General features: G+C 43.8%; 3 protein-coding genes across 7 annotated transcripts; 2 read left to right on the top strand and 1 right to left on the bottom strand.

Moving 5' to 3' along the window:
* Positions 1-77: 77 nt before the first annotated feature.
* LOC114562124 (mucin-2) lies at positions 78-9,740 on the top strand. Its single transcript, XM_028588397.1, has 5 exons — positions 78-330; positions 3,909-4,103; positions 5,264-5,809; positions 6,976-7,133; positions 7,969-9,740. Exons 1-5 carry the CDS (start codon positions 261-263, stop codon positions 8,011-8,013), a joined length of 1,014 nt encoding a protein of 337 aa, XP_028444198.1. The 5' UTR covers positions 78-260; the 3' UTR covers positions 8,014-9,740.
* Positions 9,741-12,139: 2,399 nt separating this feature from the next.
* LOC114562019 (cingulin-like protein 1) lies at positions 12,140-22,616 on the bottom strand. Of its 4 annotated transcripts, none has more exons than XM_028588238.1 (12): positions 22,515-22,616; positions 21,618-21,695; positions 21,282-21,324; positions 20,925-21,085; positions 20,706-20,787; positions 16,244-16,427; positions 15,984-16,057; positions 15,780-15,856; positions 15,552-15,652; positions 15,334-15,422; positions 15,075-15,215; positions 12,140-12,356 (listed from the first exon to the last, which is right to left on the bottom strand). In XM_028588238.1, the coding sequence occupies exons 2-12, from the start codon at positions 21,681-21,683 to the stop codon at positions 12,184-12,186; spliced, it is 1,191 nt and encodes a 396-aa protein (XP_028444039.1). In that variant the 5' UTR covers positions 21,684-21,695; positions 22,515-22,616; the 3' UTR covers positions 12,140-12,183. The 4 variants fall into 4 exon arrangements, with proteins under 4 accessions (XP_028444039.1, XP_028444036.1, XP_028444037.1 ...); XM_028588235.1 differs by lacking the exon at positions 22,515-22,616 and adding an exon at positions 22,046-22,470; XM_028588236.1 differs by lacking the exon at positions 22,515-22,616 and adding an exon at positions 21,833-22,003.
* Positions 22,432-26,163, top strand: mmachc (metabolism of cobalamin associated C). 2 transcript variants are annotated; one of them, XM_028588240.1, is made up of 5 exons: positions 22,432-22,924; positions 23,204-23,401; positions 24,154-24,306; positions 24,439-24,615; positions 25,488-26,163. In XM_028588240.1, the coding sequence occupies exons 1-5, from the start codon at positions 22,835-22,837 to the stop codon at positions 25,662-25,664; spliced, it is 795 nt and encodes a 264-aa protein (XP_028444041.1). In that variant the 5' UTR covers positions 22,432-22,834; the 3' UTR covers positions 25,665-26,163. The 2 variants fall into 2 exon arrangements, with proteins under 2 accessions (XP_028444041.1, XP_028444042.1); XM_028588241.1 differs by having other exon boundaries at positions 22,820-22,862.
* The last annotated feature ends 876 nt before the right edge of the window (positions 26,164-27,039 follow it).

The following is a 27,039-nucleotide window of genomic DNA, read 5'->3' as shown; positions in this document are numbered from 1 at the left end:
TGTTTCTGGAGAGAGAGAGAGAGAGAGAGAGAGAGAGAGAGAGAGAGAGAGAGAGAGAGAGAGAGAGAGATCACAGTCCTCCTTCAGTCCCTCCAGCCACGCACACACTGGCAGAGCTGCTGTCTGCATTGGGTTGTACAGTAGCCTATGCTGCCTGGGATTGTTTTGAAACTACCTTTCCTTAAAGTCTGGGATCGGACGGTGAAGAAGAGACGAGATTTGTTTTGGTAATCTTCTTACTGTGTAGCCGGAGGACAGAGATGATGGGGACCAAAGTGTGGATTGCGCTTTGTGCGCTGCTGCTCCTTAACTCGGGATCCGCTGATCATAGTAGGTATTTTTTTATTATTATCATTTTATTTAATCGCTTGACTTCTTGTTGTTTTCCGGTTTCCAATTTGAGTAATTGACCCACACACACACACACACACACACACGCGCGCGCACACACACACACACACACACACACACACACACACACACACACACACACACACACACACACACACACCAATCTCACCTGCCTCCAGGCACCTGAGATTTGAACTGACAGAGCTGAAGTGAGTTCTCAGTATGAAGTCTACTTACTTACACCATAAAGAGACAGTTGTTCAGTTGTTGAGCGCGAGCATTTGTGTTCCTCTTGTGTATGGTTTCTTTAAACCCTACTTGAGGTAAGAGGCAGACGAAATCTCCCACCTCCAGTTAATATGTTTCAGATAGTCATACTCGCTTTGTTTCAAATCACAGTTTTATTTATTTATTTTAAAGATTTTTTGGAGGACATTTTAGGCCTTTATTATATAGGACAGTGGAAGATGTGAAAATGGAAAGAGAGGGAAGATGTGAAAATGGAGAGAGAGAGAGGGAATGACATGCAGCAAGGTGTTGGTGTTGAACCCACAGCCGCTGTGACAAGGACTGAGCTTTTGGACATGGGGTGCATGCTCTACCAGGTGAGCTATCCGGGCACCCCATCACAGCTTCATTTCCATTTTCTATTTGTTTTAACAGCCTCACACTTTATCTTTCACATCCCTCCCCCTCCTCCCCCTCCCCCTCCCTGCTTCTTCCTCTTACTGCTTGGATTACATTTACACTCCTCTCACGCACCCCACATCCTGTATTTCACTCTTACCCAACTTCCGCTTTTCTCTCCTACCTGTTCATAACACTTTTTGTCCTCCTCCCATCTCCTCTCTTTTTCTCCATCAGTGCCTCTCACATAAAAGGAGACTATTGACATTTGAAAAGATTTTATTGGGCAGCGCTGTCCCATCAGCTCCTGCAGCTGAAATACAAATGAATAGAAAACAGCGTGGCTCCACCGGAGGACATTTATTGGCTGTAAATGAGAAGGGAAGTACATTGTGATAAATGACACCTCTAACTAAGTGCAGCAGCACACTGTCATTGTACTGGGTTCATGCTAATTGGCTTGCCTCTGTAGTACAGTGTGTAGACGTTATGAACTGACTTTAAAGCAGTGCAATGCCGTCAGACTTTATCAAGTATATTGATTGTATGGGGCTGTATTTGCATATTCAGTATAGAGATGGAATCAAAACCCAGGGTGTCAGTCAGGGAGAACTTTTGTCTTGTATTCAAATATTCATTAATTCTCTAGACCATCTTAACATCTTAAAATTTCTGTACAGAAAAAGAAATCCCTCTGAGCTTTTCTCAGCAAAGAACATAAACAAAATAAATCCAATCTTTCTCTGTTCTTACAGGTTATAGAGTCAAAAGCCTTTTTTGTTTCTCTTATAACTTAGCCGGCCGCCTTACTAACTAATCAATCACATTTTTATTCTTCTAGAAGTTATCTAACTTAACTGCAAATGTTCAGTAACCTAGATAAAAATGTCACACACTGTATTACATTGCATACAATGTGGAAACAATGATTAAAAACAACATATACATATTATATATATTATTATATACATATAATACATTTATAAAAAAAAAAGTTCAAACTCTGTTATTTATTGTCTCATTGTGTCTGTTATTTCTGAAGATGGAGCCCATTTCATGTTTCATCATCAGGTTATATAACAATTTCAAGACTACACCTTAAAGTAACATGTGCCCTTTATTTCTAATAAGTTATTCTGGTTGGATGGTTTTAAAACAAATTGGTTCTTTGTTCGCAATGCAATGTTATAATGTTATATGTAATTAGTTATGTTCTTTTCTAACAAATGTACAGTATTTTTGGTGTTTTTGAGTCCACGTCTGCTGGGTACTATGTATGTGCATGACACCATAAATAACATAACTAACTATAATGAATTTAGGCTCTCACGTGTATATAATGTAATAAGGCCTAGGACCGGAAAAGAAGATAATAGCCCTAGAGGCATGACATGCAGCTTGAGAGGTCAAACAACAGTTGGCAGTAAACATCTGAAATAAGTTCAGATAAAAAAAAAGAAAGAAAAAAAGCCAAGGACAGCGTGCACGGAGCTGTCTTCAACATTTTCAATCACGCGCTGTGAAACCAGGGCTTATGGGATTTTACAGTTGCAGTTAGATGGCTCTCACACAGAAGGTATTACTGATAGGCACATCCGGCATTGAGTGTTGAAGCGGCAGCTTGCAGAGAAACGGTTGGCTGTTCCTCTCGCTGGCAGGGTTCAAGAAATGAGCATGAGCTACTTCCCCCAGGTACATGCTGCATTGGCCTGGAAAGGAAAAGCCTGTAATATCTTGTGGTGAGAGGAGTGTGCAACAGTGGAAACAGTGGGTCTCTTTATAAATCTACTCTGCACGCGCACACACACACACACACACACACACACACACACACACACACACACACACACACACACACACACACACACACACACACACACACACACACATATGTGCAACATACTAATCCCGAGTTTGACTTACGCATGTCTAATGGAGCTAAAGTGAGGGAACAAGGACAGTATTATACAGTGTATAGTGTCTTTTTTTATCATTTAGAGTTCAAACTCTCTCTGAAGTGAGTGATTATGGAGGTAATGAAAGGCATCATGGCAGTGTGTTACTGAACGGTAATGACATTACATTACAGTGCTCTGGTCTTTATCAAAGGGGGAGCAGCAGGTTGGAACAGAAATGAAGACTTAGACCGCAGAGCTAAAGATTTCAAGACCAAAGCAGGAAGAGATGGAGGGCGAGAGAGCAAGATGGAAGGTCTTTGTTACAGTAAAAGGATATTACGTCAAAGACCAAAGGTTCCTCATGTCTCATCAGGGCTGTACGCTGTATGTCACGTCAAAGTAAAAGTCAGCCCTTATTTGTTTGTTCAGTACTCTGGCATTATAGGCCAGGTCCCCCAGGAGGTCTTAAGAGAAATCCGAGAAATCATGACATGATTAACAAGATAGGAAGTAAGAAGCATATTTTTGCAACACTAATTTTCCCCGTTCATTTCTGAAATGGGAACTCAGGGTAGTTTTCAGGCCTCTAAAAACATGCTCACAACTCAAAGGCAACTCACAACTCACAACTCACAAAGTCACGAGCCACCGCATTTAGCTCCTGACGCAAAAGAACATCAGGATTTGCAAAGTAAATATGACACGTTATCTTCTTGTCCAACATTTTAGCAAAGCACTAAACTCCTGTTTGCTCCAATGAAGCTGCTCACTGATCGATAGAAGACTACGGGTGTACTGAGCATGTGACTCTATAAAAGTGCTGCACTGCTTTGCTGGACATTTTTCAGCTTTAATAATTGTTTAGATACAGTAAACAGTGGACTGTGCTGACTGATAGACTCTAAATTGATTGGAGTGCGCACACAGTCTGTTGTCTCATGTTTACTTGGAATAATAAGCAAACAAGCTGTTAAAGACTCTGAGGACATGACCAGACACTGACCATTATCCAAATTGGACTATCCTCATCAGATGGTGACCTTGCTCCTGAAGCCTCTGCTTCAAAAAGTCCTTCTGGTGGTGAGGCGGCTCCGAAGGCTCCAGAGCCTGTACCCGGTTCTACCGTGGACCCCATCAGTTCTACCACACTTTCCAAACCAAGTTCAAGAGGCACCAACCGTTCGAGCAGCAACACGACTATCTCTGCGACACCCGAACCAGTTAACGGTAACCATGCAACTCCGTAATCTTACAATCCTGTTTTATTCACTGTAAAAAGAAAACTGATGTGAATGAGTTACTTGACTAGTCAACAGTGGGGTGTGGTAAACAAAGGTGATCTGATGTAGTAGCAGGTTTTGCCATTGGAGAAGATTTGTCACACTTACAGTAAGAATAATTTAATAGGGAGCCCAGCAGCGGGTGGCTCAGAGTTAAGGAGCTATATTTAACCAAGTCCTTATCTCTGTTTTCCACGTCCAGAAGTGGGTCACTGAGTTCAGGTTGGTGTTGAGGAGAGGAGAGAAGTGATTAAATGATTAAATGCCGTGTGACTTTTCACAAGGGGATGACAACGGTAGAAGTGAAATATACCTCCCCCCCAACACACACACACACACACACCAGTGCTGGTTCACACATTAGACTCAAACATATTCACAGACAAGGCACATGTTTAGGCACTTAGTGTATTTTTTGTGTGGAGAGGGAGAAGTTCATATAAGAGTACTGTTTAACTTTTAGTTTCTTGCCTCCACCCAATACAGTTGAGGTGAATTGATTTATATTTGTGGTGCCCACAGCATTGAAAGTAACACTGTAACATTAGTCTGCAGCCACGCTAGCGGCTCTGTGGCATTCAAATGTATCCTCTGGGGACCATAAATGTACAAAATGTCATGGCTATCCATCTAGAAGTTGTTTCTGTCTGGACCAACAAACACTGCCATCCATTAAGCCATCTGTTTCCAGACAAAATGGCCCTTTTACTAATAATCCAAAGGAAATAGAAGCAACAGTTTTCACAGGGACTATTTCTTGGGTAGAAAGAAGTTCCAGTGTAATTCTTTCAATGTTCTCCTTTGTATTGGGGTGGAGGCAGAAATCTCAGAGAGCAATAACCCTAACTTGGACTAATAAAACCAATATGATCTGCATGGCTAGATACCACCAGAAGAAGTGAGAATGTGTTTTTTTGTAATTTAGGTGAACTGACCCTTCTGCTGTCAGGCAGGCACTTCCACAAACTTCACATACATACAAAACACTGTTCAGCAGGCTCATGTTAGCTTGCTGATTACATACATACAGTATTTCAGCATGGCAGAAACCTCAATGCAGTGTCGCTACAGTATTTATATATTGATGTTGTCTTTCTCTTTGTGTAGATACCAAGTTCCACTCTCCCACAAAGGCTGCCCTTCCTGAAACCAATGTGAACCTAACAGATCAGTCGACTGTACGGCCTTCAGTCCCTCCTTCTGAGAGCCACGCCCCGGCCACTGACACCCCCCTTACCCCCACCGCCGCCGTCCCCGCACACACAACTCACCCTACCATTGTGGATACACCGACCACCGCGCCACCCAGAACACATCCCGCTACGTTTCCACCTTATTCCGTTACCCCACCAAACCAGCCCACTCACAACGTAACACACCCATCCACTCCTGTCCCGAAGTCAAAGCCTGAAACTAACACAACCACTGTCGTCGCCCAGTCCAGTTCAAAATCCAGCTCCATCCCCTCTCAAAAGCCCCCAAGTTCTGAGTCGCCGACGCTGACAGCTCCACGACACACTTCGCAGTCCAACGGACATCCTGAGACCTCCAGCGAAGCCCACCTAAAGTCCTCCATCAACCCGCCGAGCAGCCCCTCCTCGCAGGCCAATCCCCATAATGGAACCCACTCCCAGCTCAAGGATGGGGGAGACCGTAAGTGCAAGCTATCTCCTGTGTTGGTGTAGGAATTTGTCGTGCCCGGATATTGACAGAGCCAGAAGTAAATTGTCTTAACGACAAAGGCGACACTGTTTTTTTTGTTTTCCAACACAAGCCTCTACACACAGACACAAACACCGCCTCCCCCCCTCCTTCTGTCTAAATCTTCTACAAGCACTGTCACCACCAAGCACTCCACAATTATGGCTCTGTTTGGGAAGAGACAGAGGCAGTCATGGGACTCGAGGCCTCAAGAATGCTTTGTTTTCTTTCGTTTTCTGTCTCTCTCCCCCTCTGTCTGTCATCCCAATGATTTATATATCTACGGTATGTTTCTCTATCTGTACTCCTTCTTAGGAGGCCTTTTAACCAGGATGTCGTCACAAAAGAAGCAAAACCGGGTCAACTCTTCTCAGTTGGATACAGTTGAAAGATAAAATTCTCTCTGCTTCTCTCACTCCGTGTGGTTTTATTAGGCCACGCTTGGCACCTCGCCTCTTTCCATTAGCCAGAGGAGCAGGGAGCATTCACTGCTCTGTGGTTGTTGTTACTCTCAACCAGAGGATTTAAAAAAATAAAAAATAAAAAGAAGCTAAGTTTACAACAAAATAGTCTTCCATAGCAACATCCATATACAGGAATAGGAACAGCAACTCTTCCTGCACAAAAAAACTATACAAACACAGAGAGACATCAACATAGAAAGGTCAGGAGTGATGATGTTAGAGATTAAACAGCAACCTTAAGCAAACTAAAACACACTGCAGTGTGTGGTAGTGCACTGTAGTGTATGCACAAATAAACGGCTTGATTTTAATTATAAAAATGTATTTAAAATGTTGCCCTATGAATAAATCCACTTGCTCAACAGAGAGCTCAAGTGCAGGAAAGCTTAACCTCGCCATCCTGTGTTTGACATTTCTTTCCTGAGCTACACGATGAACACTCGAGCTCAACATGCTGCTGCTGTCAAGTCTACGTCCAGTTCCAGTCACAGCTTTAAACAAGTCTTTAAGAAGCTAAAGTTCCAGTATTTGCACCACGTTGAATCAAAGTGAAATCCATCTTTAACGGTGCATTGCCAGCTTGTTTACTTGGGCTACAGCGTGTTAAAGGAGGAACGTGCCCAGCTCAAGTATCTCCTGTGTTTTTTGTTCCAGCGACGATGGTCCATAACTCGCCCACATTAGACCCCCTCCTGGCTGGCCTGGTGTCAGCCTTCATCATCACTGCTGTCATCATCACTCTGCTCCTCTTCCTCAAACTGCGCCAGAGAGACAACCGACCACAGTTCCACAGGCTGCAGGACCTACCTATGGTGAGCACCTCCAGGACATCCAGGCAACACTCGTATTCACTCAGTCAGATATTGTTGAGCACAGATATACTGTTACAACTTACCAGACCTTGAATGTCATAATGATTTAAAGATCAACAACAGAACAACCTTTTCAAGTTTGGGTTGATCCTTCTCCAGCAGGATCCTCGCTTAGTACAGACTTACAGTAATGGATAATGGACAAATAAGTTAATTCCGTTTCCTGCAGACAGCTAGATAAGAAGATTGAAACTTGTCTCATATTTGTATGGTAAATATGAAGCTACAGCCAGTCGCTGGTTAGCTTAACACAGAAAGAACAACTAAACTACTAAAAAAAATTCTATATCAGTTTAAGTGTATGCTATAATTAGAATATTGTATCACTTTGCCTTGCTGTCAAACAGCCCTGTTCAAGTTTACACTGGGGGAATTGAAGCTGTTATCTATGCCTATGCTCTCTTTAAAAAAAAAAAAACTGTGAGGTAAAATTACTGTTTTTGTCAAAGGAGTGTGGTGGCTTTGACAAGAGCATCCACTCGTGTAAAGTTAAACAGGGCTGTTTAAGGCCCCCTCTTACAAGCTAGCATGACACGGTACCAATGGATGCCATAAATCATCTAGTTTCATATGATACCAATATCTTTACTATAGCTTTAAAACGGAGCCCGCTACAGCCTCTTAATGACAGTCTTGTTAGGAGGGCCACAAAATCGATAGTATTGTCTAAAAATGTATCACTTGCGACCAAGTAGATTGTGTAAACGTGTTGGCATATAGTATGTATATTAGCTGTGTATAATTAGTTGTGTTATTCCATTTTTCCATTGTGTAGGACGATATGATGGAGGACACACCCTTGTCCATGTACAGCTACTGATGGAGGCATGATTGAAAAATGTTGGCGACCAAATACTCTCCTTGAATCCAGGCTGATGCTGCAGCGGTTGCCGAACTTTCTTTAATCTGGACCAAACAGAAAGAATTCTGGGTAGGTGTGAGCAAACATCTGGATCGCTTCCATTTTCCTAGCTCCCACTGACATGTAGGAAAAAGGACATGATTGAATCCGCAATGGACAATGAAGATATGGCCCATGTTGGGGTCGTTTTTTTGTTGTCGCAAAAGTCCATTTTGGTGCCTGTAATTACAAATTAGGCGCACGCCTCTGTTGAATACTGTATGCTTAATATTTTTCAGCCCATTTTTTGGGGTGTGGGAGTTGTATAATATATTTGGATTTCCCTAGCGTTGAAAAGGGTCGGTGTGAAACACACCTGGACACAGATTCAGCCCGTCCTGCCAGACTCTTACCTGAGGGCACTCGTCTAATTAGTGTTAAAAAGTCTGGCACCCTGACTAAGAGGCCAGATAAAAGAAATTAACATAACAAATGGCCTGATTATAGTGTTAAAAAAAAGTTGCACTTTACATTTTCAGCAGTGGAAATAAATGGACAAATATGTTTTGTGTATGAGAAAAAGTGCAGGCATAGCAGTGTGTACATTTGTAGGTGTGTGTGAGTCTGTTAAAGGTGCATGTGTGGATTTTTGAAGGCATGGCAGGAGATATGTAAGTGTTCTCTCTTTTCTTTCTGTTTCTGTGTTCTGTTCTGTGTGTTCCTGCTGCCTCTTGGCCTGATTTTGATATGTGCAGTGTGTGTTTTTTGTTTCTTTCCTGGAGTTTCATGTCCAGGAGAGAGTGCCTTACACAGTATAGGAACAGCTCTTATTGTATACTGTATTTATATATTCAAACCAACTAACTCCCAGATTTACCAGTCATTCCCGGTGCTTTGTGTGATACCCATTTAAACACACTCAGGGCCAGGGAGCTGCTCTGACTTGCCCCTGTTTGAACACTAGCCTTGAGCGTGTTCACCATTAGGCTCTCATTCATACAATGACAGTTGCAGACTAAAATTGGCCAGAGGCCTTTCCACACAAAGTTGGCATTGTCCTGTGCGTTGTAAATACTACTGATTGCATCATGCAAAGACAACTTTATGAAACTCTTCATCTTTCGTGTTCACCAGTCACAAAACATACAAACCTATTGAAGATGTTACATGGACTGACCTGACAGCACCTTGTTCTCTCACGAGGCACGTTCACAAATATCCCGTTGATTATGCTGTGCATGAGCCTCGCTGTGTATTTGCTCTGCAAATGTGCAGGAGAATCGGAGTGGAAATGAGATACATACAGGATGAAAGGAAAAACCCACGTCGATAGAAATCAATTGTGTCTTGTGTTTACTATATGTGCCATGAATAACAGATGGGTGACAAATTGAAGGGGAATCAGCATAAAATGTCTCAGTAAGGCGTTGGGCCACAAAGTGTGAGTCTTCAGAGGGCTTCATTGCATATTATATAAGTCTCTACTGGAAGGATAAACACCTAAAGTTATTCCCTTTTTTGAGGTTTTGAACCCACGTTTTTTCCTTTTGTCACTTGTCTGTACATCCAATTCTAAATTAATACACTTGAGATTTCTGACATTACTGTTAAAAATTGTAAGTATCCTGAATGCATAATGAGGCTTTGCTGGCAGGTGTGGAATATTGACTGTTTGGGGTTTTATGATTAAAAGTATTTTGAAACCATCCTCTGCATTTCCGATCTAAATTATCAACTGTTTGTTATAAACTGCTCTTTGACAGCAGGACCAACAAAACAACAAAAGTGCCATCAGAACACAACACTGATCTATAGAAGCAACAACAGAAAGTCCAGCTCCTTTTTTTAAACTTTCACACAGACTTTTATTGTTGGAGACAAAACACAAAACATGTTCTCACAGACGTTCAATGAATGAATCAGTGCACTGCTTTACTGCAAAATCCTTGGCAAATACAATTAAAGTGCAGTAGAAGGGTCTGATTCATCAGCCATTATCTGGCCACAATAACAAATAAATGAGCCTTTTCTTCCTTCTCTAATATCTCTTCGACCACAATATTAACAGTTATACAAGGAGAGCGTGTTAGAAGAGGTCTGTTTAAAAACTGTTATGTACTGCTCTGTGCCATTTACAGTTCTCCAAAAAGTCTTTTATTGACCAGTGAGAGAAATGTGTCTCATTAGACGAACTAGATAGTGTCTGTAGTCCCTTTCACCACCCAAGCCTCCATACCCACACGCCACTGAACACCTAACCTGCCTGTCAGCTCCCCTTTGGCTCTGCACTGTGATCTGGGATCCTCAATGGGGGGGGTGACTGGATAATGAAATATTTAACAGCTTGACACCAAGCATGGCACAGTGTGACTCATGTCAGACATGACAGCATAAAAGGGACTACTGTATATAAAGAAAAGCAGTGGAGGTTAAGGGTGTTGCTGCCTTGGTAATGTTAATGGATTTTTATATTTTTATTCCTCTTTGTCTTCACTTCAGCTGCATTAACGGGAATCAACACCCAATCCTCATCAGATTTCTCCTGGATTGAAGAGTGCATTATGTCAGGAACAAAAGGCCATTACATATCCATTACTTTGCAACACTTTAGAGTGTAGCTTACATAGAACACAGGATCACAAGAACTTTAAAGCTTACTGTGATTTATTACTGTATTTCAAGTGATCAAAGGTGGCCAAGGTGCATATTCATGAAATTAAAGAATAAATTAATTAATTCAAAAATGCAGACTTAAGGAAATATAAGCGTACTGTGGGCTCTTATTTAGCTTTTTTTCATGCATCCCACAGCAGTTATAAGCAGAGATGAACTAAACTACACCAAAACATACCTAACCCCAACAATCTGTAATCATAACAACCGTAAACGTAACTATTTTTTAAATCTTCTGCCTGAAACCAAACCTTGTGGTATAGCGGATCAATCACAGTGCTTATGTGTTTCACTCTGGCGGGACCCATAATTCATCTTCAGTGACTTGCAAAATGGGTGCAGAGGGTGTGGCAAAAAATAGAAAACTTTATATCCAAAGTCAACAATTACTAGATAGTAAAAGCATAGTGACCTTGTTATTTGTACACCCTGTGACTACACAAATCACAACATGTAAACAAGAACATGTTGGCGTTATTTTGTCACTTATTCAGAGCAGTAGACTAGTTGGAACCGGTTACCTCCAGGAGCTGTGCTAGGCTTAGCTAGCGCTGGGGGCGTCAGACAGAGTTTCAACACGCACGGAGATGAGAAGGGTATGTATCAACTTGTCTAACTCTGGGGGATACGGTGAATAAGCTAAAGTCCCAATAAGTCGGTGTGTTCCTTTATATCAGTCAAGCTTACAGTGAGAAATAAAGCTACTTAGAAAAATGCCATTGTGCAGGCACAAGGCTATCCACCATCATGAAAACAGTTTCTGATTGAGAACCTCTCACAAAGAATCTTGCTTAAACAGCTGCCTGTCTCCTCAGTTTGTTGTGCATGTGGGGGCAGTTACTGCGGATTATTTAAAGAGGATTTGTGGCTATCACAGTCCTCTGCCTCTAGCAGATATCACTAACCAGACTGAGGGCAAACAATGTGGACTCTTTTGGTGGTTTGCTTCAGCATACTGCGGTAGCAGGAGTTTGGGAGTGTCACGTGGGACCAGACAGTTTACAGAATAATTAGACAAGCAATTGAAAATCAATTTAAAAAGAAGCAGGCGTGAGCCATCCCGAGTTCCCCAACACTTCTGGTATTCTTACAAATAGCGTGTTTAAAAAGTAGCATTTGAGAATTCCCCTCACTAAAAGAAAGTTTCCACACTGGCTCGAACTATGGATCACACATCTAAGCAGGTCTGTTAAGCAATAAAAAGTAATAAAATTAAGTTGGATAACTTAATTACTTGTTACTTGTATGTGCCTCTGTTGCCATGCCAAGTCTGCTGTTTGCCGTCCTTTGTTTCCTTTCCATTGAGACTACAATGAAAATAAGCCCTATCATTATAGTTATCCTGACGGATTCTACTTTCAAAGGTTCTGGTTTTCAGAATAGTTCTGTAACTCTAAAAACTGCACTGATCAAGAAATGTCTTCATTTTGCTAAATCATCCCAAGGAAATTACATAAGTCACCTTATAAAAAAAGGTCAGAGGTCATTAAGACTTAGGTCAGATCCAAAATCTGGGTTCACATCTTCATCGAGGAGATCATCACCGTCACCGTCATGGTCATCGTCGTCCTCCAAATCTGATCCCGGACTAGCAAAGTTGCTCCGTCTGGACTGAACGCTCAGACGCACTCGTGGCTTCTGATGAAGAGCTGGCAGAGGTGAAGACCAGAGAAGAGCGTTACTTTGTTTATGTGTGTGTGTGTGTGTGTGTAACTAAGTGCCTCTTCTGGGATTAGTCTGGAAGACATTCAAATGTTTTCCCTTAACAACGGTGTACCATTATGATTGTGTGTGTGTGTGTGTGTGTGTGTGTGTGTGTGTGTGTGTGTGTGTGCGTGTGTGCGTGTGTGTGTGTGTGTGCGGAAACAATCGTCAAATTAGCCTGGCTTCATGGGCCCAAATCACTCTGGGAAACATTTAGAACAAGCAGAGATCTTAATCTCATCCGGGAACATCAACCTTCTGTTACAGTAAATCTCAGGGGTGAGACGTGCATGCACACGCACGCGCGCGCACACACACACACACACACACACACACACACACACACACACACACACACACACACACACACACACACACACACACACACACACACACACACACACACACAGGGTTCCAAATTACCCAAGCAATCACTGGCTTTGCAGAAACTGTTGAAGAGGAAATGAGAGCTTTGCTGCTTTATCTGCAGACGGAAGAACACGGTGGGTCTACAGACTTGCTCACAATGGTGCTGTACATCTCTAGATTACATTCCTCATTTTTGACATTTTCTTTCATTCTAGTCTCTTTCACTTCTGTGTCGTCATCTGAGAACATCCTCTAGTGATATATTTAAAGGAATAGTGCGACATTTTGGGAAATACACTTATTCCCTTTTTATTTGTGAGCAAGATAAGAAGATCGATACTCTCATGTTAGTCTGTTATACATGAAGCCAGAGCCAGGAGATAAAGTCTGGAAACAGCTGGCTCTGTCCAAAGGTAACAACAGAGGTGGAATGTAACTAAGTACATGTACTCAAGTACTGTAGTTTACCACAAATTTGAGGTGCTTGTACTTTATTTGAGTCTTTTCTTTTCATGCCCACTTTCTACTTCTACTCCGCTACATTTCAGAGAGAAATATTGTACTTTTTACTCCACTACATTAATCTGACAGCTTTAGTTACTAGTTCCGTTACAAATAAGATTTTTGCACACAAAACACATGTAGTTTATACAATACAATGTTTTATTGTAAAATTAACTACCCAGTAATATCCAGTCCTACTAGTCCAACTGAAATGATTAAACCGATTAAACACTTAGTTGATGGACAGAACGGTTTTGATCGCTTCCAGTTTCTAAAATGTGAGGATTTTTCTGCTTTTACTATAAATAGTATAAGTACATTTTCTTGATGATACTTTAATTTACTTAAATAACATTTTCAATGCAGGACTTTTACTTGTAAAAGAGTATTTTTACAGTGTGGTATCGGTACTTTTACTTAAGTAAAGGATCTGAATACTTAACCCACCTAGCAGCACCTCACTAATTAAACTGTTAGATCACCTTTGTTTAATCCATAAAAAATTGAAGTGTAAAAACAACCGTAGTTTTACAGGGACTAGGTGCAGGACTATTTCTTTGCTGGAAGCGGTGACTTCCTGGATTCCCGCTGTCACCGTGAGGCTGCAAGCCAACAGGCAGAAACTCTCGATCAGAAAGTGGTATCGATCCTCTCATTGGACTCTCGGCAAAAGACGTTGCCGAACGCTCATATTTCCCAACATGTCAAGCTATTCCTTTACCAATGGCAAACACAGAGGAGTGCTGAGTCAGATCTACTGGGATGAATCAGAGTGAAGGTTGAGCCAGATGTGTGGGAGAGGGGAAACTACATGTCCCATCTTGCTAAAACCGCCATCAGTCCATTTGGTGCCATGTGTAACATTTACTCTTGGTTGGAGCGTCTGATTCAAATGTCAGAACATGTTTGTGCACGTACTGTTGGTGGACAGAAGGCTTATGGAAATGATATGATGTAAACACATGGTATTGTTGATGACTCAGCACCCTGTACTTTAATACCTGTAGGTGCATAAGACAATGGGGCTGCATGATATGAGGAAAATATGCGATAACGTTGTCGAATGTCGCAATAACGATATTACTTGTGATAAACAGTGTAATTAAAGTTACTCAGTTCTGCAGCGTTCAGTATTCTGCTAAAACACAACAAATTGGTTGTTGAATTTAAAACAAATGAAAGGAGGGGTGGCCACTAGCTCACCCAGTAAGAGCGTTCGCTCTAGTAACTAGTAACTAAAGCTGTTGGCTGAGTCCTGCAGCGGCGCGGGTTCGAATCCGACCTGCGGCCCTTTTCTGTGTGTCATTCCCCATCTCTCTCCCCCTTTCATGTCTATCCACTGTCTCTACACAATGAAGGGAAAAGCCCCCAAAAATAATCTAAAAAAATGAAAGGAAATCATTTCCAACATTCTTTTATTGAACAAATTGAAGACTGAATTAAATATATAAGAGGCACCACTATAATGATATATTTCACAATATGGCTATTGCGCGATGACAATAAAAAAAAACAATATATTGTGTGGCCGGGTTGGGTCAGTGGGTAGAGCAGGCGCACATACACTGAGAGGTTTATGCCTCGACGCAGAAGTCCAGGGTTCAAATCCGACCTGTGACGATTTCCTGCATGTCTTCTCCCTCTCTCTCCCCTTTCTCACCTAGCTGTCCTATCAAATAAAAGGTGGAAAAGCCCAAAAATAATCTTTATATTGTGCAGCCCTAGTAGGCAACCATGCTTGGGTGCATTTTTTTTTTTTTTTTTTAAAGTCAGAGAACATTTGTCCTTACCAGGGTCTTCCAGCCATGACAGATCATCTGAGCTGACCTCGGCCAGGCTCGGGGTCGGGCTAAAGTCTTCGGAGTCAGAGTCGGCCTCTTCAACTCTGGCCCCTCTACTGTGGCTGCCAGGGAGCGGGAGCGGAGATGCCCCTGAATCAAATAAAAAGACATGGTTAAATATCATGCTGTGTGTGTGTGTGTGTGTGTGTGTGTGTGTGTGTGTGTGTGTGTGTGTGTGTGTGTGTGAGAGAGAGAGCCAGAGACTTGCCTGACGTGTGTGCTGACTGCAAAGGTGTTGGTTGACATTCTTTGAGAACGAGTCTCCTGACCTCCTCCTTCAGCTCGGACACAGTTGTCCTGTCGTAAAGAGATTCATTGCAAGGTAAGCTTAGTCGCAGAAAGGCAAACACACACACACACACACACACACACGCACACACGCACACGCACACTCACACGCACACACACACGCACACACACACATACCTGATCTGGCGGACCTCTTGCTGTGTGTGAGAATACTCAGAGACAGTCTTTGCCAGATCAGTGCTGTGAGTTCTGTAGCTGTCTGTCAGCTCCTCCAGTGTCTGATCAAAGCACACAAAAGGAAAGGTTAAGGATCTGAAGGAATACAAAAGCACACATGCAGAAGCAAACATAACCTGCGTGATACAACGTGTGTGTGTGTGTGTGTGTGTGTGTGTGTGTGTATACCTTGCAGCTGTGTTCGTACTGTCTCCTGGTCTCTCTGGCCTCGGTCTGCTGGAGGAACACATCCTCCCCCTGTCTCCCTGTTAAGAGAAAAAGTAGAACGAGCCGACGTTGTGAACAAGACTGTGCTTGCCTTTGCTTTGGATGCCAGCATGGGGTGCAGAATCAATGAGAGGGCATGATGTTATGTGCGTGTACGTGGCTCACTTAGTTGTGCTTTCAGTTGGTCAACTTCTCTCCGCAGGTGTTCCAGCTCCTCTCTGCGGAGCTTTGAGCTGAAACTGTAAAAAAAAAAAAAATTAATAATAATAATAAAAAGACGTGGTGGTGATGAAGTTGTTTTTGTTATTTCATTATTTGTCATAACTGAAATGAAAATGTCACCCAGACACCTTACTAGCAGCAACCCAAGTGAAAACATTGGACCTATCAGCAGTTACCCCCACCCAGCTCTACCCCTGATGCACCTCTCCTCCAGGTTGCCTAGCGACGTGGCTCTGGTGATGTGTCCCCGCAGATTGCTCAGCTCACGTCCAACCTCTCTCCTCCACTGCTCCATCCTTCTCTCTGCTCCTGGACTTTGTCCCCTCCTCGAATCCGCCCTCTCGCTTTCCCTCTCCCTCAGCCCCTCACGCAGCCTGTGAACCTCCTCTGGAAAATAAGATAAGTTACTGCGAAGAAGGGATTTTTTTTTTCTCTCCTTTAGCAGCCTTGAGGACAAATCCAAATTATTTATTGTCTTTAATTATAAATGAATTGGCTGATTGAGTTGGCTTTTTCCAGACAGTAGAAGGGTGGGCAGTGAGCGGAGAAAGCAGGGGAGAGAGACCTTTAGCGGGATCCAAAACTTAGAACAGTGGTGAGGCATCATCGTATACATCAATAGATAATTGTACATGTATTCATTTAGCAAACATGTGTTTCCAAGCAATGTGCAATTGAGGTACAACGCAAAACACATCAAGGAAGGAATAAAATATGACCATCTCCATCTTCGTCCGCTTATCCAGTGTCGGGTCGCGGGGGGAGCAGCTCCAGCAGGGGACCCCAAACTTCCCTTTCCCGAGCAACATTAACCAGCTCCGACTGGGGGATCCCGAGGCGTTCCCAGGCCAGGTTGGAGATATAATCCCTCCACCTAGTCCTGGGTCTTCCCCGAGGCCTCCTCCCAGCTGGACGTGCCTGGAACACCTCCCTAGGGAGGCGCCCAGGGGGCATCCTTACCAGATGCCCGAACCACCTCAACTGGCTCCTTTCGACGCAAAGGAGCAGCGGCTCTACTCCGAGCTCCTCACGGATGACTGAGCTTCTCACCCTATCTCTAAGGGAGACACCAGCCACCCTCCTGAGGAAACCCATTTCAGCCGCTTGTACCCTGGATCTCGTTCTTTCGGTCATGACCCAGCCTTCATGACCATAGGTGAGGGTAGGAACGAAAACTGACCGGTAGATCGAGAGCTTTGCCTTCTGGCTAAGCTCTCTTTTTCGTCTAACGGTGCGATAGATTGAATGCAATACCGCACCCGCTGCGCCCGATTCTCCGACCAATCTCCCGCTCCATTGTCCCTCACTCGCGAACACAACCCCAAGGTACTTGAACTCCTTCACTTGGGGTAAGGACTCATTCCCTACCTGGAGAAGGCATTCCATCGGTTTCCTGCTGAGAACCATGGCCTCAGATTTAGAGGTGCTGATCCTCATCCCAACCGCTTCACACTCGGTTGCGAACCGATCCAGTGAGTGCTGAAGGTCGCAGGCCGATGATGCCATCAGGACCACATCATCTGCAAAGAGCAGCGATGAGATCCCCAGCCCACCAAACTGCAACCCCCCCCCCCCGACTACGCCTCGATATCCTGTCCATAAATACTACAAACAGGATTGGTGACAAAGCGCAGCCCTGGCGGAGGCCAACCCTCACCTGAAACGAGTCCGACTTACTACCGAGAACCCGGACACAGCTCTCGCTTTGGTTGTACAGAGATTGGATGGCCCTGAGAAGAGACCCCTCACCCCATACTCCCGCAGCACCTCCCACAGTATCTCCCGGGGACCCGGTCATACGCCTTCTCCAAATCCACAAAACACATGTAGACCCGGTTGGGCATACTCCCAGGCTCCCTCCAGGATCCTTGCGAGTGAAGAGCTGGTCCGTTGTTCCACGACCAGGGCGGAATCCGCATTGTTCCTCCTCAACCCGAGGTTCGACTATCGGCCGAACCCTCCTTTCCAGCACCTTGGAGTAGACTTTACCAGGGAGGCTGAGAAGTGTGATACCCCTATAATTGGCACACACCCTCTGGTCCCCCTTTTTAAAAAGGGGAACCACCACCCCAGTCTGCCACTCCTTTGGCACCGTCCCAGACTTCCACGCAATGTTGAAAAGGCGTGTCAACCAGGACAGCCCCTCCACACCCAGAGCCTTGAGCATTTCTGGACGGATCTCATCAATCCCCGGGGCTTTGCCACTGTGTAGTTGTTTGACTACATCAGTGACTTCCGCCTGGGAAATCGGCGACAATCCCCGTTATCCTCCAGCTCTGCCTCTAACATAGAGGGCGTATTAGTCGGATTCAGGAGTTCCTCAAAGTGCTCCTTCCACCGCCCTATTACCTCCTCAGTTGAGGTCAACAGTGTCCCATCCTTACTGTACACAGCTTGGATGGTTCCCTTCCCCCCTCCTGAGGTGGCGAACAGTTTTCCAGAAGCACTTTGGTGCCGACCGAAAGTCCTTCTCCATGTCTTCTCCAAACTTCTCCCACACCCGCTGCTTTGCCTCTTTCACGGCAGAGGCTGCAGCCCTTCGGGCCCTTCGGTACCCTGCAACTGCCTCCGGAGTCCTCCGGGATAACATATCCCGGAAAGACTCCTTCTTCAGTCGGACGGCTTCCCTGACCACGGTGTCCACCACGGTGTTCGTGGGTTACCGCCCCTTGAGGCACCTAAGACCCTAAGACCACAGCTCCTCGCCCGAAGGCGTCAGCAATGGAAACTTTGAACATTGTCCACTCGGGTTCAATGCCCCCAGCCTCCACAGGGATGCACGAAAAGCTCCGCCCGGAGGTGTGAGTTGAAAGTCTGTTGGACAGGGGCCTCCTCCAGACGTTCCCAATTTACCCGCACTACACGTTTGGGCTTACCAGGTCTGTCCAGAGTCTTCCCCCACCCTCTGACCCAACTCACCACCAGATGGTGATCGGTTGACAGCTCTGCCCCTCTCTTCACCCGAGTGTCCAAAACACACGGCCTCAGATCAGATGAAACGATTATGAAATCGATCATTGACCTTGACCTAGGGTGCTCTGGTACCAGGTACACTTATGAGCATCCCTATGTTCGAACATGGTGTTCAGTTATAGACAATCCATGACTAGCACAGAAGTCCAACAACAAACAACCACTCTGGTTTAGATCAGGGAGGCCGTTCCTCCCAATCACGCCTCTCAGGTGTCTCCATCATTGCCCACGTGTGCGTTGAAGTCCCCCAGCAGAACAATGGAGTCCCCCACTGGAGCCCCATGCAGGACTCAGTCAAGGTCTCCAAGAAGGCCGAATACTCCGAACTCCTGTTTGGTGCATATGCACAAACAACAGTCAGAGTTTTCCCCCCACAACCCGCAGGCGTGGGGAGGCGACCCTCTCGTCCACGGGGTAAACTCCAACACAGCGGTGCTCAGCCGGGGCTTGTGAGTATCCCCACACCCGCCCGGCGCCTCACACCCCCTGGGCAACTCCGGAGAAGAAAAGAGTCCAACCCCTATCCAGGAGTATGGTTCCAGAACCAAGACTGTGCGTGAGGTAAGCCCCACCAGATCTAACCGGGCGCTCCACCTCCCGCACCAGTTCCGGCTCCTTCCCCACAGAGAGGTGACGTTCCACGTCCCCAGAGCCAGCGTCTGCCGCCCGGGTCTGGTCCGTCGAGGCCCCTGACCTTCACTGCCACCCATGTGGCATCGCACCCGACCCCAAAAAATATGACATCTTAGCATAATTAATGTCAACCAATATGACCATGTCAGAAAAACTTGGTAGTTTCTATCTCTTGCTAGTGATGCTGTAAGTGCTGAGGGTCCACAAAACTGAGACTAAGATGCATTGAGGATTCTGCTACTGGTTCCACTCCCCATCTTCTCCCCTGAGATAAGCTAAATGAAAGCAGTAATCATAGTGAAAATGGATCAAAGTGTATTTAATGCAAACTAAAAATAGAGACATTGTTCCTGTTTTGAGCCATAATGCCCATGTGTGCCATTTAAACAGACTAAATGCATAAGTAGTAGCAGCAGAGGCTGGAATTGCCTTGTCTTTTTTTCTCTACAATTATTTACATACAGTATATATAGCATTTCAACTATAACACAGCTGATCCAAAGTGTTTTATAAGATACTGAAAACGTAAAAAAACTAAAACAAGAGGTCAGCCAATTAGTAAAAGTGTGTTTTTGGTCACTTTTCTGGTTTTGTTAGAAGCCTTGCTGAAGTTTTTTTTAATAAGGTTAGAAGGTAAGGAAGAGAGAAAATAAAAAATTAAGACAGAATTCAAGAGCGGTTGATATGAGGGCACCAATAAGATTTAAAATAAAAAGGACTGTAAAAAAATCGGTTAGTGGAAATTGGATTTGACTATCAAATCAACTTGTTTTTCACGCTTAACGGTTCAATTAAACAACACAATATATTTTGAAAGCTACAGACTTATGTGTCAAAGATGAATAGGTGTTGAAACGCTGCAGCTCTAAAGATACTTGACTGGGTTCTGTTTATTTTTCAAATGCAACCTGTTAACTTAGTTTGGGTGTGACCACATTAAGCAGTGTTGAACCTGATAAGAATGCCTTTCTTCTAGTTGACAATAATAGTGTTGTATTTTTGAGGGGACAATGTGACCCAGTATAATCTGAGGTAAGTAGTCATGGTGCAGTAGGTTACCTTGTAGTGTCTGGATGTGACATTGTTGAGACTGTCTCTCCCTTTCCACATCATGGAGTTTCTTGGTGAGAGACTCTATTGCCTTTAAAACACATTAGGAAAAAAAAAAACTGTGAATTCTGTCAACAACACTATAATACATCGCATACTATTTGACTACTTTGTGGTAACTATATTTGATCTCGCACACCTGGCTCGGTTAAACAAATATTCACACACCTGGCTCTGTAGCTGGAGCTGTGACTGGATAGCAGCTAGATCTGCCCACTGAACAGATGGACTGAGGGATGGGGAAGGCTGTCGGAGAAGGGGGGCACGAGGAGGAAGAGCAGGAGGGCCCAAATCTGAATCACGAATCCTCTCCCTCACTGGAAAGAAATCTGGAGAGGATGAGGCATGTGAGGGAGGTTGCTCAAAAACGGCTTTAACCCAAATCAAAAGGAGTTCAAACCACTGTCCCTACAATCCTTATCTGCACTTTACTGTGAAGGTTAAAAGGGTGGAAGTTACACACACAAAGGTAATTTCCCCTTATAGGCCTAGTCATATTCAGAAACCAACACATAGTTCACCCACCTTCGTCTCCTTTGGCAAATTTCCCTGGTGACGTCAGTCTCTCCTGTGGATACATACAAATAATTTCAAACAGTAGGGAATTTCCAAACTCTCACTATCAGTATGACTAAATTACCCTGTTAAACGTTTAGTGGAGCTTTACTGCCATCTACAGATAGCTCCAGTTAATGACAACTTACTAGACCACAAGGCCACATAGTGAAGGCTCTCCTATGTTGTATACTCCCTTTCACTGATGCAAAACAAAATATGCCTACATGTACCGTTAGACCACACACTCTTTAGATTATTAGTGTCTGTTATTTCCAGCAAGGCTAGATATTTGTATCTACTCACCCTCATCTTTGCAACGCTGCTATCTGCTCCGGACAGGATAGAGCTCAGCTGATTGTCCCAGTTCATGTTGGAGTTGAACTAAAAAAAGAAGTGCATCAAGTTGTCAAATGCATCATTCATCAGCATTAGTCGGTTAATTCTTGATCCTTGATATAAAATTTTTTTTAAAAAAACGTCATGCAAGACAGTGTTGTGTTGCCTGACAGTGTCGTTACCACATCAAAACCCCCACCGCGGTAGGGTGATACCAGTAACTTCAGAAGTGTTTTGTGGCTTTAACAACCTAGTAGAGATCTCTGACACCTTGTGTGAGATTACATTACAGCAGGCCTGGATAAATGCACGTTTGTAGTGACGCTTATCAGCTGCTACTTAGGTAAATGTAGCCGAGGTACAGGCTTTCTGATAATGTAATGAGCTCAGCCTACTTTATTGATCTCCAGGCCAGTGGGGAACATCTCTCAAGCTTCCAGGAACAGATACAATTAAAAACTGGAAGCGACGCAACAACCCACTGCTCAAGGAACCTTGTAGAGTAGATAACGACATGCTGGCTGCCAAGATATAGCAAAACACTAAATAAACCCGTCAAGATAAAGCAAAGAGGGGGGGAGCGTTGTCACTTAGTAAACGTTTAATAGCCAATGTTCTCCTATTGTTAACCTAAGCTAATGTCAGTTATACGTTAGCATCAGCTTTACGTTCTTTTTCGTGACAGCGTTCACAACGTTACGTTACTGTCATGGTTGGCAAAATTATTATTGGCCGTTTCCCAGACACTGAGTAATGTAACCTTCTGAATATGACATAGAACCTGTCTCTGAAAACAGAATAAATAATGTTTAAGGAGAACGATACAAACGTTTATGTTAGCTGACTTAGCAGAAGGCTACTCACAGAAAACCTTGCGACTCCACTTTTAAATCCAGGAGCCCATAACAGTAACGTGATTGCGTATGACTTGGGCGCAGGGGTATTCTGGGTATTGTAGTAGCTAGCTAGATAGTGACTATATTCGTAATATTCTTTACTCGCACAATATAGGTGAAGTGCTAGAGTAGAATTTCTTCCAAACACACTGCATTGTATATTGTATTGTATGCATCAGTTTTGTCACCATTCACTGCAGAAAAAAACAAGTCTAACCTAATTTCTGATATTGATAAACCAAAGAACACCGTATCCCACAATCCTTAGCTTTGTGTTGACATGCAACAATGGCGGCTTCCACGGCCAATGTGGAAGGTAAAACAGCGCTTTTAAAGGACTCTTTAGCAAAAGTTGGATTTGAAGTCTACCCTCTAAAGGTATTGATGCACTAATTCATTTCTTGTGTGTAGCCTTAACAGCAAGAAGGGCTTCAACGTGTGAGAAATACAATGTAATACTTTAACCTGTTTACCGGCTAGCTAGGAAGTTAAAAACAAAAGTCAGTAAATATAATTATGGTGGTAAAATGATTTAATATCAAAAGCCGGTTTATTGTTTAAACAATCCAGCTAAATTAGTTTGAATGTTATATAGAGATACTAGTTTGTTACTGCACGTGTGCTTCTGCCTGTGACACTGTCCCACCATGTTCACAGGTTGGGTGGTATAACTCTGTGCTGCCTCTCTCCCTGCGCCTGGCTTACCCAGATGCCAGCCTGGCCCTGGTGGTGCTCAGCACTCCTGCTATGTTTGAACAAGCCTTCCTGCCCTTCATGGAGGAGAGGGGCTGCCAGAAGCTGTCTGACCCCATAGACCAGTGTGTCAAACACTGCGTCTCCTCTGCTGTCTCCGAGGTGTGCGTGTGTGTGTGTGTGCGCGTGGGCTTGTTTAACTATATTCGTGGGGTCCGAAAACCGGGAGTCCAGTATACTTGTGGGGTCCCGACAGCTTTGTGGGGCCAAAATGCTGGACCCCACAAGTTTAAAGGGCTGTTTGAGGGTTAAGACTTTAGTTTTAGGATTATAATTAGGTTATGGTTAGGTTGAGGGTAAGGGTTAAGGTTAGGCATTTAGTTGTGATGGTTAAGATTGGGGTAAGGGGCTAGGGAATGCATTATGTTAATGACGGGTTCCCACAAAGATAGGTGTGTGTGTGTGTGTGTGTGTGTGTGTGTGTGTGTGTGTGTGTGTGTGTGTGTGTGTGTGTGTGTGTGTGTGTGTGTGTGTGTGTGTGTGTGTGTGTGTGTGTGTGTGTGTGTGTGTGTGTGTGTGTGTGTGTGTGTGTGTGTGAGTGAGTGCGGCAGACAGACAAAAAGCACGTTTTTAAATTTGGTTTGGGACATGGGTGGGCCATTATGTTTTCAATCTTCTATTACTGAATATGTACTTTTTATGTTACAATATCAGCATATATAGTGTTGAATTGTGTGGAAACTCTAGTGAAAAGTTGACTAGTTCTAGTAGACTAGAAACTGTAATGGAAAATCTCTGATTGTCTCACGCCATATGTTGCCTAACTCCAGTTAGGGATAGGATTGCAACTCCAACTATTTTCATGATTAGGTTGTGACACCTAAATATGTCCGTCTCCTCTCCCTGCCCTGCAGTGTTTCCCAGGACAGGAGGTGGATGTGAGGTATGACTACGAGCTGCTGCCCAGCAGGAAGCCAAAGTTCTTGGCGCAGACTGCGGCTCATGTGTCTGGAGCAGCTTTCTACTACCAACAGTCTGATGTCAGAGACCATCCCTGGGGTGAAAAAGTAACGCCATGCATTTATAAGGAATTGTTGTGTAATTAAACTCCCAACAGTTGCGATAGATGTTTTGTAGTGCAGTGTTTCCATTCTAGTCTGCTCACCTGTGTTTTGTGCCTCTCCCTCTGTTACCTGCAGAAGATGTTCGGAGTGTGTGTGCATCCGAGGTTCGGGGGCTGGTTTGCCATCAGAGCCCTGTTGGTGTTCGGAGGCGTGACGGTGGACTCTGAGATGGTGCAGCCTGATCCACCTGACTGTGTGCCTTCGAGAGAGGGCAGGATACAGCTACTGGAGGCTTTTAACTTTCACTGGCAGGTAGGGCTGCTCAATTATGGAAAAAAACCTAATCACGATTATTTCGGTCAATATTGAAATCACGATCATTTGACACGATTACTCATTAACTTCTGGAAAGATGTTGCAATTATTGAACTTAAAAAAACAGTGGTAAAAGTTAAATAACTCAACAGTAAAAAAAACACATACATCTGTGAAATTTGTCTTAACACTTTTCCTATTGAAACTTTATTTTTTCATTCAGAACACAAGAGGAAAATAAGAGTTTACTTGCAAAACGTAATGAGCTAAATAATAGTTTTTCTCGATTATTCTGTTTTTGTGATTGTTGGGAGCCAAAATCATAATCACAATTAAATTTTGATTAATTGCACAGCCTTACTGGCAGGTACAGAACCTCACTGTGGTCCATAATACCTTGTGGCTCACGCATTAAATAGACACCAGAGGACACCAAACCATTTCATGTCGTAAAATCCTCCAGACAGATGGGAGACCATCTGTGGAGGTTTTCTTTTCCCATGGGTCCTAATTTTATTTTATTTTTTCTTTTAAGATTATTTTTTTGGGGCTTTTCCCTTTTTATTACATAAAGACAGTGGATAGGCATGAAAGGGGGAGAGGGAAGGGACGCAGCAGGTCGGATTTGAACTCGCGCCACTGCAGGACCTACATGGGGCGAATGCTCTTACTGGGTGAGCTAGAGGCTGCCCCTCATGGGTCCAAATTTAACCTGGATTTTGGTAGAATAAGATTGCTTGTGTGATTCTAAATACGTTTTCCTGACGTTAAACACTGTACCGGTTAATGTTTTGATGTTTTTTTTTTTTTTATTATATAAATAAATATATGATAAATCAAAGTTAATCGGAGACATTTTGCACCATTAGGACTGGGCCTACAGAGACATCATCCGTCCAGTCCAGATCTACTCTCAGAAACAGAAGGACTACTTTTCCACTCCTCCTGCTCAGCGGTTTGCTCTGCTCAAGACTTGGGGCTTCCCGCCGAGGGAGAGCGATCAACCTGATTCGACCTCCGCCGCTCACATGGCTGAAAACAGCTGAAGTGTGGAAGTGCTGCACATCGTCTCTGAGCCCAAGCCGCCACCGCTAAGCTTTGTAAGGTTTTAGTGGAAGCTTTTAAAGGTACAAGGGATACTTTTCAGGGACTTTTCATATGAACATGTATTGCTTTGTTCACACTACTGAGTACAAGCAGCTCCCGTGTCATCTCATGGAAACCGGAAAATACTCAAATGTATTGTATACGTTATTGCTGCTGCTGTCGCAAACCTTGTGTGTGTGTGGGTGTTTAAACCAAATTCTTTTAAAGAATGCACTTTTTATCCTAGTTGCTCGTGTCATACTGTAACGCACAAACTGCAGACGTTTAAGTAGCAACAGTGACTTTCACTTTGCACATTGTATAATTTCACACAATATAAAAAAAAAACAACGCTGTATCACCATCCTGTCTTGAATTTGTATCTTTACTTTTTTTTTATCATAAAGAGGACAAACACTTTTTTTATCTAATAATTTCTAGATTTAATTTAATTTAATAGTGAAGTCATACAAATAAACAATACAGACATTTATGACTCCAAGGATTTGATTTGATGGTGTCCCCATTATTGACATTATGTTTTCACCTACCTCTAATTGTTTTTCATTTCTTGAGGTTTTTTTGCTTTCAACCCAACACATAAGAGCCGTCAACAGGTTTTGCAAAATAGTGAAAGTGAAAATGACTGTTGGTCATATTAATCAGTGCTTTTCATATTTAATCTATATCCATTCATCCATCCATCTTCGTCCGTTTATCTGGTGTCGGGTCGCGGGGGGAGCAGCTCCAGCAGGGGACCCCAAACTTCCCTTTCCCGAGCAACATTAACCAGCTCCGACTGGGGGATCCCGAGGCGTTCCCAGGCCAGGTTGGAGATATAATCCCTCCACCTAGTCCTGGGTCTTCCCCGAGGCCTCCTCCCAGCTGGACGTGCCTGGAACACCTCCCTAGGGAGGCGCCCAGGGGGCATCCTTACCAGATGCCCGAACCACCTCAACTGGCTCCTTTCGACGCAAAGGAGCAACGGCTCTACTCCCGAGCTCCTCACGGATGACTGAGCTTCTCACCCTATCTCTAAGGGAGACGCCAGCCACCCTCCTGAGGAAAACCCATTTCGTACCCTGGGTCTCGTTCTTTCGGTCACGACTATTTCATCTATATTGTTACTTAAATCAAATCTGCCCAGCTATCTGTAAAATGATAACCGCACGTTTGTTTAGTATTCTTTGAATGAAAAGTATTAGTGTCATCCATCCATCTCCTCTCTCTGCAGTATTTATTGGCTCCATTGTTGGGACCTTGTCTCCAGTTTACCTGACACTGAGCTTGATGCATTATAGATGGATCACCACTCCCCGGCCTGGTGACAGACTG

This window comes from Perca flavescens, chromosome 9 (assembly GCF_004354835.1).
Source record: "Perca flavescens isolate YP-PL-M2 chromosome 9, PFLA_1.0, whole genome shotgun sequence".
Lineage (NCBI taxonomy): Eukaryota > Metazoa > Chordata > Actinopteri > Perciformes > Percidae > Perca > Perca flavescens.
This window is presented reverse-complemented; position numbering and strand designations above follow the sequence as displayed.